Genomic DNA, 12,555 nt, shown 5'->3' on the forward strand with positions numbered 1-12,555 from the left:
AACATGACCTTTATAGTCCAGAGTGTTTATAATGTGTAGCTAATGATTTCTCTTCTTTTAGTCGTCCTTTTCCATAAAATAACTCAATCGATAATAGCGATACTATTAGTTAACAACTACTAGTCAATTGACCCATGCGTCTCGAACCGGCTAGAATCTTCAAAATTAAGCATTAAATGTTTGTGCTTAGTACTTGCAAATGATAAAAATGATCTTATTAATTTGTATGTCTTTTCTTTTTATCCATTTCATAACATAATATGTATATAGATAATTTGTAGTCTCTATATGGTTGCAACAAACTCATCAACCATTGATCCATATGTTTTTTCATCCATATCTATAATTAACTAATGATTTATCTTCTTTTTTATTTCCCATTAATAACAAAATGTATCATTTGGATATGAGTTAACTGGCAAGGTGGTCTGTGCAACTAGCGCGGATAATTAGATTTGTATTGCAACATATTTGTCATTTTTTACTTTAATTTTTACAGATGTTTGTTTAGTTATTTGATGTAATTGTCCTCTCTGTATAAACCCCCTTTGCATCTATTGGCATTTTTTACTTCATACTGTACATCTATGGTCAACCAAATTCTTGGCCTTAGTACTTGTTGTCTCCATCTCTCTATTTTTCTCACTCCTATCTTATCGGCAAGAACAGAAGTACAGAACCAATGCCCTAGTGGACTCCACCGGGCCAGCCATGCATTTTTTTCCCTCTCTCTGGTTTGTGAGAGCCCATTAAGTTAGTCAGTCGAGACGGGCCGGCCCACTTTTTTTCTGCGAATCGCATTTGCAATTTTGGCATAAGCTTGTCGCGGTACGACATTCGGCCGACGTGTCAGTGTCATCTCTATCACTACTAGTCCTTTTCATTGGGCTTCCTGCAACGATGAGATCTTCTAGCTGAGAAGTTTCCTTTTGTCAGGGGTAGTGGGCCCAAAGATTCGCATGGCAATGCACAGCACCAGGCAGCCGAGCAGGGTACGTACGATCGATACGAATCATGCGCGATGCGCGACTCCCACTCATTCGTGGGGCCATTAAAAAAAAATCACAATCCTCTATATGCTTTTGAAAAAGTTTAGCGATTTTCAGTGTCACTGTTTTAACTTTTTTTTTCCTCCATGTCATTACCGTCAGTTTAGGCTCTAACGCCGTCAAACTGTATGTGTGAAAAGACGACAATATCCTTAAGTCTAAATATGTCATTAATTTTTTTAGCATCTTAACGAATTCAAATGAAAAAACTCAAAACTAGAAAGTTGTAGATCTACTCGAGATCTATAATTTTCACATAAAAATTATCTTCATTTAATTTCATAAAAAAAGATATGATTTTTCTAAGATATATTAATCATATCAAATCATATTTTTTTTGTGGAATTAAATGAAGATAATTTTTATATGAAAATTATAGATCTCGACGAGATTTACAACTTTATAGTTTTGAGTTTTTTCATTTGAAGTCGTTAAGATGTTCAAAAAAATTAATGACATATTTAGACTTAAGGGTATTTTCGTCTTTTCACACCTGCAGTTTGACGGCGTTAGAGCCCAAACTGACGGTAGTGGTATGGAGGGCACAAAAAAGTTAGAGCAGTAGCGCTGAAGACCGCTGAACTTTTCCAGAGACAAACATAACATTGTGATCTATTTTAATGGCACGCAAGGAATTCGGTTCATCCATGGAATCATGCATCCCATGCTCGCACGCTCTCGCACGCCCGGGCCAGCAGCTGCAATGCATGTGCAGCGCGGCGGCCCACCAGCACCACCGTACCAGACATTCTCTGGCCTAGACAACTCCATCGGCAGTCGTCATAATGCTCGAATTTTTTACTTTTTAGTATTTTTTCAAAAGTTTCTCACAAATAGACCCATTGAGGAAAGATTTTAGAATCTGGACCCTTAGCTCGGCGCCATCGATGCTGGCGCCGAGCTAACACGTCTCGACGTCAGTGTCCCTAGCGTCGAGGTCTTGGGCTCGACGCAGACGTAACGCTGACATGGTAGGCAGCTTGGCGCCGGTCACTCTGGTGTCGAGCTCGACGCCGTTGACGCTGACGCCGAGCATGCAGTTCCAGGCCTTGAGCGTCGTGCAACGTGGAGTGCAGATCCAGCCTTGAAATGAACACGACGTCGTTGACGCTGACGCCGAGCATGCAGTTCCAGGCCTTGAGCGTCGTGCAACGTGGAGTGCAGATCCAGCCTTGAAGTGAACACTGACCACTGTCTTTAAAGTTGAAATGACCCCTGAGATGACCACTGCCTTCACCCTATCCTGTATGGGTGCCAGCCTTTGCTAAACCAATAGTACTACGCCCTCGATATCCAATGCATACTGCAGCGGTGGAAAACGCAGTGCATGTGTGGTGACTAGGCCGCCGGTGCATTGCATGTATGGGACGGCCGCATCATACGCCATGGATTAGAAAACTCGCGCATCTCTCTTTAATCTGCGGTTGATGGGATTTGACGACTTGGCGCTTTCCATCTCTGCCCCAGGAATCGGCTCCAAGCTTTTCTTTCTAGGCCTTGTTTAGTTCTATCTCCTAACTATTTATATTCTATCGTATCGATCGTTGGACACATTAATGAAGTATTAAATGTAGACTAAAAAATAATTAATTACACAGATTACGACTACATTGCGAGACGAATCTTTAAAGCCTAATTAGCCTATGATTTGACAATAAAGTGCTACAGTAACACATGTGCAATGATGGATTAATTAGGCTTAATAAATTCGTCTCGTGGTTTATTAATGGATTCTGTAATTTGCTTTTTTATCAATATATGACCATCCCATACAACATGTAACACCTAAAACTTTAACCAAACAAGGCCTCGGGAAAAGAAAAAGCTCCAAGACTGCATGTCCCTCGATGATGCAGCTACTTCCATGATGGGTTTTGACGACCTAGCCGCTTTTGATCTCTGCCTAGCAATTCTTTTTAGAAAAGAAAAACTCCAAGCATGTGTGTCCCTCCTCAACCGATGCAGCAGCTTCACATCATCATCGCTGGTGTCCTAAAGCAGGCAAGCAGACGATGCAAAGAGGTTTCACAATTCAATGCAATCCATTGCCCTTTCCCTTTGGATTGGAATCTTGGATGGTGCCATGGTGGCGTTGGCGTCGAGGGAACCCAAAGCTCTGCGCACTTGTCGTACGGAACAAGTAGGCACGCAGGCCGACTGGTCGGTATGCAGTAGTCTTGGCGTCATTAAAAACCTCATCTCTCGCTGTGCCCACTCCGTGTGTGTGTGCTCGCTCTTCTCACAAGTCACATCCCAATGCCTCTGCTTCCCCTCCACTAGTAGTGGTGCTAGCCGGTGGCGGGTGGCCGGTGGCCGGTGAGGTTGAGGCCAGTCACTCCGCTCTCGATTCTAGCTCGAGGGTTAGCCAGTGGCAGTTAGGATTTGTTTCTGCCTTCTCGTCCTCTTTGGCTACCCAGCCGGCGAGCGGAGGTGGTGTGCACATACTCAGATTCATTCTTTTTTCTGCTGTAGCCTGAGGTCTGCACGGCACTCAAGGCCTGGAACTGCATGCTCGGCGCCAGCATCTACGGCGCCGAGCTCGGCGCCAGAGTTACCGGCGTCGAGCTGCCTGCCACGTCAGCGTCACGTCTACGTCGAGCCCAAGACCTCGGCGTCAGGGACACTGGCGCCGAGACATGTTAGCTCGGCGCCAGCATCGATGGCGCCAAGCTAAGAGTTCAGATTCTGAAATCTTTCCTCCAGGGATCTATTTGTGAGAAACTTTTGAAAAAAGGGTTAAAAAGTAAAAAATTCGGTCATAATGCCTGCCTTGGCACTTGGCGGTTGGCATGCAATGCGGTGCAATAGCAGCCTGAGAGTGCGACGCCGGTTTCGTCCATCCGCCGCCCTGATGTGCCGACTGCTGCCTGAGCCTGACGCAGCAGCTCAGTTGCGCTGTGCTGTACGTATCAAGACATGATTGAACGGCAATGATGAGTACGCAATATATGCATGTATAGCGTATTAGCGTTGAACCGAAAAGTCATCAATCTCTAGTATTTCTTGCCGGCCATCGGATGCCTTGATCGATCAGTTGTGCTGGAGTGGATTTCTTGGAAGACGGACGTAGGCAGCCCCTTGGCGAGGATGCATGTTGTTGTGCTATTGCTAGGGAGATGGTGCGCTTGCATTTTCATTCTATGTTAGGCGGCTTCTCCGTCAAAAGCGAGGTGTCTATAAAAGCCAACTATAAAAGCCAACTACAATATAACACCAGCAAGCTTGCGACTGTCAAGTGTCAACAATGTAGACGGGAAATAAATCGCGCCCAATGCCCCGTTGAGGGAACAACATTGAAGCATCGGACCTGACCTGTGCCATGGCCGTACCTATTGAGGGACAGCGCCAAGAGCACGAACGCCAACTGTCGTCGCTGACCAGAGCCAGTGCGTGGTGACCACGAGAGCACGACGCGCGCCCTCGCACCCACGTTGTACACTAGCACTCAGATGCAGTTGCCAATTGAGCAACACATGCTGTAACTTATATAAACACACTAGAGATCAATGAAAACGTTGTTGGCTCTCATTCACTTTTCTACATGGTATCAGAGAGCTCAGGTTGAGCCCTCGCCGCATCGCCGTCTTCTTCTCTCCGCTCCGCTGCCTCTCCACGACTGTCGCGCATGCCAACTATGGACGACAATCCCCTCTTCGGTCTCGGCTCTTCCGACTCCGACGACACCTCCGAAGTCTCCTTCACCTCCTCTGTCGGCGACGATCCCCCTGCCACCACGCCTTCCACCGCAGTCCTTCAAACCGTCAACATCAAAGCTCACATTCCCGTTGTTCTCGAGCTCACCACGCCGAACTACGACGAATGGCGGTGCTTCTTCGACGCCTTCCTCAGCAAGTTCGGCCCATGAAGCTAGCTAGGAGATACGTACACTTGCTTCAACTGGTAATGGTAAGAGTACCTTGGACAAAGCCATTCTTCACATGGAGTTGGTGTGTCGGCCACGGCCAGTGGATGGAGAGTGAGAAATTTGGGGACAGTACGTAGTAGTAGCAGGCACATTGGTGATCCCCTGCTCTGATTGTGCTGAACATTCTATGGCCCGGACAGCTGCACCAATCTCCTCTCTGCCCAAAAGGATCTCCCTGTTGGCATTCATCAGTAGTAGGCTTCACAAAAGGTACCGGATTTTGAGGCGTCTGCATTGAAAAAGATGAGAGCATTGCTTCACTATTATTCAGATCGCAGGCCAGCCGCTGGTGCATCCCTTTCCGTCCAGGCAACCTCGCCTCCGGCATCATGGGCGTGTTTGGTTCAAACCCTGGAGCAAACTTGCCTAAACTTTGCCTGTACCTTGCCTGTGACATGTTTGGTTGGTGTCCTGAGTACGTGACTGGGCCAGGCATCCGCTCGTCACCCAGGCGGACAAAATCGGTCACCTGGCTCTGGCTTGGAGGTTGCCTGGCGTAATTAATGCAAAAGCTGATATGACAGCCACACAGGTCACGGCACACTGCCTTCTCTCTTTAATTTTATTGTTTTGTCCGGCCAGCATTTCTCTTTTTAACAAAAAAAAAATCAAATGGCCATATCCTTTTGATGTGAAATTATTTATATGGACATATTAATAAAAAAGCACTTATTGCACATATATGAGTTCGAACAAAATTAAACACATATAGAGAGTTATCATTAGAAATATTTAATCTTAATAGTTTTACTAATAAACAAAAAACATTTATTTAGTAAACACATTGTTAATAGCGTTCCATAATCATGTATAGATGATGCGAACATGATTTATCTTCTCATCAGCATTTCTAGGCATAGGCTTCAAACCAAACGCACTTTCTCCGAGTTTGTCTCGCCAGGCAAAAAATATCAATTTTTCAGACAAGTCTCAGGCAACATTTCTTTGCCCGGCAAACTAGCCAGGACACCAACCAAACAGGCCCCATGTGTCCATGCATGCATGGAACAGCATCAGCAACAGTCTGCCCGGTCTACGATTGCAGCTGGAGCGACTTTGGCTACCATGTGGCTGGGCAGGACAGGAAGGAAGGAAGATCAGGTCGGGCATCCCTCCTCTCCTCTCCTACCAGCTGTCCTCTCGTGGTCATGGAACATTCACTTGAACCAGCCGTTGATACCGTGCCCACACCGCCGGCCGGCCAGTTCCTCTCCCTTTTCGACCAGGCCGCCGATAAAACACATTTTGCACGGCCGGCGACGCCTAATGATTCCGGTCAAAATCATGATCATTGGGTAACTTAACTTCGGTGCATGATACACTGTTCTACAGCTATGCGTATGGTACAAGGAATTATTGCTTGTTTCGATCCATTGATTGATTCATGGTGGCGCCTTCGTCTTCCCCACCCCGTCTGATCGATCTGATCTACATGATCATGCATTTGCATGGCGATGATTACAATGAGCGTCCGCCGCCGCGCCTTCTACCCCGCCTTGCTTTGGCCGCGAGCATCGCGGCGGTCCGTCTGCACGCCGACGGTTCATAGGCTCGACGACGTCCAGTCAATGTCACCATGTCAGAACCAATTGGATGTATGAAGATGAAGCCACCATGGATCCTCTTCTGAGTTAGGTCGGCGACGCTATTACACTGAGTACGCCAACGAGCTAGACGTGGACTGCGCCTGGGCTTGTTGGGCCGTGGGTTTGGCAGACGAGGAGGCCGCAGCGGCCCACCTGGCCGAGTCCAGCGGCCTCGCCCCGCACCCGCCGCCGCCGCTGACCTTCCGCGCCTCGGCGCCGTCGTTGTCGCTCCGGAGGCCGCGCAGCAGCGCCGCCACGTCCTTCATGGTCGGCCGGTCCTCGGGCCGCGCGCTGGAGCACAGCAGCGCGATCCCGAGCGCCTGCAGCATCTCCTGCACCTGCGTGTCCGGCCGCCCCTGCAGCCGCTGGTCGATCACCTCCGCGGGGTCGCGCTTCTGGTGGAGGTGCTCGCGCACCCACTGCACCACACTCCGACCCTCCCCGAACGCCGCCTCCACCGGCCGCCGCCCCGTGATGGCCTCCAGCAGCACCACCCCAAAGCTGTACACGTCACTCTTCGTCGTGATCTTGGTCAAGCACCCGTACTCTGTGCGGGAGGCCAGGGACACGGAGGGACCAAATCACAACCGTCAGATTCTTGTACTAAGCTGTAACGAACGACCGGGATTGCATTGTACGTATACGGGAAGGAGAAAAAAAAAGGCGGCGGCTTACCGGGAGAGATGTACCCGTACGACCCGGCGAACGGCGGGGGCGACGAGTTGGCGCCGTCCTCGGCGACCCTAGCGAGGCCGAAGTCGGCGAGGTACGCCTCGTACCGCTCGCCGAGGAGGATGTTGTCGGCCTTGACGTCGCGGTGGAAGATCGCTGGCACGCAATCGTGGTGGAGGTACGCGAGGCCCTCGGCCACGCCGACGGCGATCGAGAGCCGAACCTCCCACTCCACCACCGCGGCGCCGGTTGAGCCGCCGCCGCAGCCGCTGTGCAGCAGCCTGCCGAGGGTGCCGTTCGGGAGGTAGTCGTAGAAGAGGAGGCGCGTCCGGCGGTTGGCGGCCCACCCGAGGAGCCGCACGATGTTGCGGTGGCGCACCAGGGGCAGCACGCCGACCTCGCACGCGAACGCCTCGGCGGACGCCTCGTCGCACGACCTGAACCTCTTCACGGCGATGGCCGCGCCCGTGGACGGCACGCTCGCGCGGTACACCGACCCGGACCAGCCCTGCCCGATCACGTTCGCGGGCGTCAGGCTGCGCGCCACGTCGCCCACGCTAATCTCCAGCTTCTGGTACAGCGTCACGTCCCACGGGGGCAGCATCTCGGCGTCCTTGCCGTCCTCGTCGGAGCGCGCGCCGCCGAACAACGAGGATGAGCGTCTGCGGCGGCCAACGAGGAGGAACGCCGCGGCGGCGAGGAGGGCGACGAGCGCGGACACCAGGACCGCGGTGGCGACGCGGGCAGCGCGCTCGCGCTCGCTGGCGTCGCCGGGGCACCGCGACAGGCACAGGCCTGGGTTGCCCTCCACGTCGCTCGTCGGCAGCTTAGCGAAGAACGCCGTCTCGGGCGCGCGGCCGGTGAAGTCGTTGAAGGAGATGTTGAGGGCCACAAGGTTCTGGAGCGCAGACAGCGGCTGGAGATCACCGGAGAGCTGGTTGTGCGACACGTCGAGCACACCAAGCCGCACGAGGCCACCGAACTCCTTGGGTATCCCGCCCAACAAGCCGTTGCAGCTCAGATTGAGAGCAATCTCCAGCCCAGGAATCTTGCCGATGCTCGCCGGTATAGCGCCGGACAGCGTGTTGCCGCCGAGGTCCAGGAGCTGGAGCCGTGAACAGGAACCGATCTCTGCAGGTATCTGTCCCGTGAGCCTGTTCCCGCCAAGAACAAGCTTCGTGAGCGAACCGAGCTTGCCGATGTCCGACAGGATCGCGCTGCCGATGGAGTTGTACGACAGGTCCAGGTACTGCAGCGAGAGCATGTCGTGGAACAGCCCCGGCGGCAGAACGCCGGCCATGGCATTGCCGTGGAGGTCGATGAACGAGAGGTTCCGGCACCCGGCGATCTCCGCTGGTATGGCACCGGACAACCTGTTCGAGCCCAGGTCAAAGAAGCTGAGGTTGCCAAGCTTACCAACCTCGGGAGGAATCGCACCGGCGAGGTGGTACCAACCTCGGGAGGAATCGCACCGGCGAGGTGGTTGCCGCTCGCGCGGAACCGGACGAGCGACGTGCAGTTGCCAATCTCGGGTGGTATCTCGCCTGAGAGGGTGTTGTCGATTAGCAGCAGCTTGGAGATCCGCGGCAGCCGGAAGAGGGAACGCGGGATGGGCCCGGTGAGCGCGTTCTGCGACAGGTCGAGCGACTCGAGGCTCGCGCAGCCGCCGATCTCCGGCGGGATGCTCCCCGTGAGCTGGTTGGCCCAGAGGTAGAGCATGCGCAGCGCCGTGAGCTTGCCGATCTCGGCGGGGATGGCGCCGGATATCTGGTTGTTGTCGAGCTCGAGGTCGGTGAGGTTGGTGCAGCGCGCGAGCTCGGCTGGGATCGGGCCGGACACCTTGTTCACGCTTAGCTGCAGCTCCTGCAGCGACGTCAGGTTCCCGAGCGACGCCGGGATGTGGCCGGTGAGGCCGTTCATGGACAGGTCCAGGACGGTGAGCCCCGCGCACGCCCCCAGCTCCGGTGGTATGACGCCGACGAGGTTGTTCTGCCACAGCAATAGGTTCTTGAGGCTGCTGAGCCTGCCGAGCTGCGGCGGGATGGACCCGGAGAGCGCGTTCTCGTACAGGTAGATGTTGACCAAGCTGCTGCATTGGCCGAGCTCGGGAGGTATCGGCCCAGAGAGCATCGCGGTGTAGATGGCGATGGTGTCGAGGCTCTTAAGCTGGCCCAGGGTCGCCGGGAGCGGGCCGGAGATGCTGGTCTCGGCGAGGCCGAGCATGGTGAGGCTGGAGCAGTTGCCAATCTCCGGCGGGAGCGCGCCCTGGAGGTTCTTGTTGCCGCCGGCGCGGAGCACCTCGAGGCTGGCCATCTGTCCGATGGACGCCGGGATGGCCCCCTCGAGCTGGTTGTCGTAGATGATGAGCTCCCGCAGCGCCGTGAGGTTGCCGATGGCGTCCGGGATGGCGCCCTCGAGGCGGTTGGAGTTGAGGTAGAGGCTCTGGAGCCTGCTCCCGGGCCGGCACAGGGCGGCCGGGATCGACCCCGTGAGCGCATTGTTGCTGAGGTTGAGGTACGCCAGCGCCGGCAGGTCCCCGAGCTGCAGCGGGATGGGGCCCGTGAGGTTGGTGCCCGTGAGCACGAGGCGCGCGAGCGTGGCGCCCACGGCGGAGGCGGACAGGTCGGCGGGGACGCCGCCGTGCAGGTCGACGAACTGCAGGCTGAGCTCCGTGACCCGGCCCGCGGCGTTGCAGGACACCCCCGTCCACCGGCACGGCGACGCGTCGGTGTCCCTCCAATCCCGCAGCGCCTCTGCGCCGCCCCGCAGCGTGCGCTTCCAGGCCAGCAGCGCCGCGCCCTGCGCGTCCACGGCCAGCGCGCCGCTCACGCACGCCATGACGAGCGCGCACCGCAGCAGCAGCGGCGGCGCCGCGCACGCGCCCCTCCACCTGCTTCGAGTTCGACTCCTGCCGCTCATCATCACACCAGGAGGCATCCCCCTCGATCTGCAGCTCTCCTGCCACATGCCAAGTCGCCAGACAGCAAGCACTACACTTGACACTGTACTTCAGTCCCAAAGCATATCCATCCAGGCGACCAAACTACGATGAACCCGATGAAGGGGATGAGGTGAGGTGATGCTGTAGGATCAGCTGCAGCTGGTGTCACTTGCAAATCTGTGTCGTTGCTTGTGCCAGAAGCAGCAGCGCAAGAAAGTGGTTCTGCAACTTTGCAAAGCCCGGAGTAGGTGGATTGGTGGCGAGGTTTAAGCCAAGCCTCAGTGACAACAGGTTTAGTAGAGGGAGAAGAAGAGGCCGAGGCATGCCATTGACATGGCCATGGGGCACACCAGGATGCAATGCAAATTGTTATATGCCGATGAGAAGTAGAGTGATGGTCAGATGGAGAAGGAAACCAGCGAGAAATGGCAGATTAGGTGGCAGCAAGCAGAAGCAGGTTCAGGTTCAGGCTTAAGTGAGCTGCGGCCTTGTTTAGTTCATCCTAAAAAATTTACTCATATCCTATCGAATGTTTAGACACATGCATGGACTCGGGCGGTTTTTGAACCATGGAGTCGGGCTCGCCACGACATCCTCGTGTATGGCGTCGCCTTGCACCCCAAGTCATCGCCATATGGCGTCGACTTACTCTAGGTGGATGCCGCGCGCGTGCGAGCGCAGGAGGAAAACCACGCGCGGGGGAGGGAAAATCGCGCACATAGGGCGGGAAGCCTGGGATTGCGCACAGGAAAGGCGGGGATTACGCGAGCTAGAGAGGGGAAATCTCGCCCGTGCCTCCATATCCCGCTGCTCGTGGGAAGTCGCGCGCCTGGAAGTCGCAGGAAATTGCGCTCGCTCGGTGGAGAGGGAAGAGAGGAGAGAGGGGAAGAGAAGAGGAGGGCGACGAGAGCGAGCACCTGGAAGCCGCCGGCACTGTCTGCCTAGCTTCATCCGTCGCCTCCCTAGTCCCCACCGGATCCGCCCGCCAGCGGTTCTGTCACAGCTTCGGTGCGTGCTTTCCCCCCTCTTCCCCCCCCCTTGTTTGCTCTTCCAGTCTTCCTCCCTCCCTCTATTCCGTCTCTCCTTCCTCTGCTCTGCTGTGTGGGTAGTTGCCTCTATTATGCACTCTGCTCTTTCTTTCCTCTGCTCCTTCTACTCTGCTCTGCTGGTTGCTTGCTATTTGCGGCAGCTATGGATGCATAAGTCAAGGTATATCTTTTAGAGTCGAACCCAGGACCTTCTCTGCTCTGCGTTCTGGACTTCTCCACAGCCTCCTGCGCGTACGTCCTTTTCTCCCCTAGTCCCCTGCTTCCTCTCCTTCCTCCCCGGCTTCCTTTGCTCTGCTTCTTGTGCTCGTGCTAGGTTGTTAAGACCTGGATAGATGCACTCCTTCTAGTGTTTTCTGCTATTAGTTGTATATAAATCGTTGTGGCTTGGTGGATGCTTGTGCTAGATTGCTATTCAGTTGACTGCTTGTCTGCTTGTGCTTGCCTGCTTGGCTCTTCTCTGCTCTGCAGCCAACTATTAAGGTAGGATTTGCTTCTAAATTCTAACTATTAAGGTATAGTTAGCTTCTAAATTCTAGTCGCAATATATACATTAAGATGTTTGTACAAAGCCCCTAGGCGTCTGGAAGGGGGTGGCTCGCCGCGCCTCGCCTTAAGAACTATGTGCATGGAATATTAAATATAGACTCAAAAAATAACTAATTATACAGATTGCGACTATTTTGTGAGACAAATCTTTTAAGCCTAATTAGTCCATAATCTGACAATGTGGTGCTACAGTAAAGCTACGATAAACATGTGCTAATGACAGATTAATTCGGCTTAATAAATTCGTCTCGCGAATTACCGACGGATTCTGTAATTTATTTTTTTATTAGTATCCGAACACTCTATGCGACACCCCATGTAACGTCACAAAATTTTACCGCTTGAATTTAAACAAGACCTGACATTGCAAGGTGAGAGTACAGGAGGGAGAAGAGAGGGTGTGGGTGGCAGTGGCAGGCACTCATGTGTGTCTGCATAATCTCCGGATCCGAGGCCACCGGTTGGCAGTCTGTTCGGGAGACCGTATCGTATCGTGGATTATTTACTGCTGGCTGGTTTGGTGTGAGAGAAAAACACTGTTCTCGGCTGGAAATTTACGATCGTTTACGAGCAAGCGAACAGGCTGGGTCAGGGTCAGGGTCAGGCAGGCCGGCCGGCCGTTAGGATGCTCCGCACCCCTGTCCCTCCCTGCACTCGTTTAAATCAATCATCGCCTAGTTTAGGTGATGTTTCGATTCACAGAGTAAAGTTTAAAGATGTCACATCGGATATCACATCGAGATATCACAGGAAAGCATTAGGATAATAATAATAAAACAAATTACAG

At 53.4% G+C, this 12,555-nt stretch overlaps 2 protein-coding genes across 2 annotated transcripts in view; both read right to left on the minus strand.

Moving 5' to 3' along the window:
• Positions 1–6,315: 6,315 nt before the first annotated feature.
• LOC136461678 (leucine-rich repeat receptor-like serine/threonine-protein kinase RGI4) lies at positions 6,316–10,387 on the minus strand. The gene is made up of 3 exons (XM_066460969.1): positions 8,688–10,387; positions 7,236–8,652; positions 6,316–7,107 (listed from the first exon to the last, which is right to left on the minus strand). Exons 1-3 carry the CDS (start codon positions 10,197–10,199, stop codon positions 6,623–6,625), a joined length of 3,414 nt encoding a protein of 1,137 aa, XP_066317066.1. The 5' UTR covers positions 10,200–10,387; the 3' UTR covers positions 6,316–6,622.
• Positions 10,388–12,239: 1,852 nt separating this feature from the next.
• Positions 12,240–12,555, minus strand: part of LOC136461682 (rhamnogalacturonan I rhamnosyltransferase 1-like) — a 158,889-nt gene continuing 158,573 nt past the window's right edge. The window contains exon 9 of the transcript XR_010760428.1: positions 12,240–12,351. The gene's annotated coding sequence lies outside the window, so the exon portion shown is untranslated. The remainder of the gene's footprint in view (positions 12,352–12,555) is intronic.

This window comes from Miscanthus floridulus, chromosome 6 (genome assembly GCF_019320115.1).
Source record: "Miscanthus floridulus cultivar M001 chromosome 6, ASM1932011v1, whole genome shotgun sequence".
NCBI lineage: Eukaryota > Viridiplantae > Streptophyta > Magnoliopsida > Poales > Poaceae > Miscanthus > Miscanthus floridulus.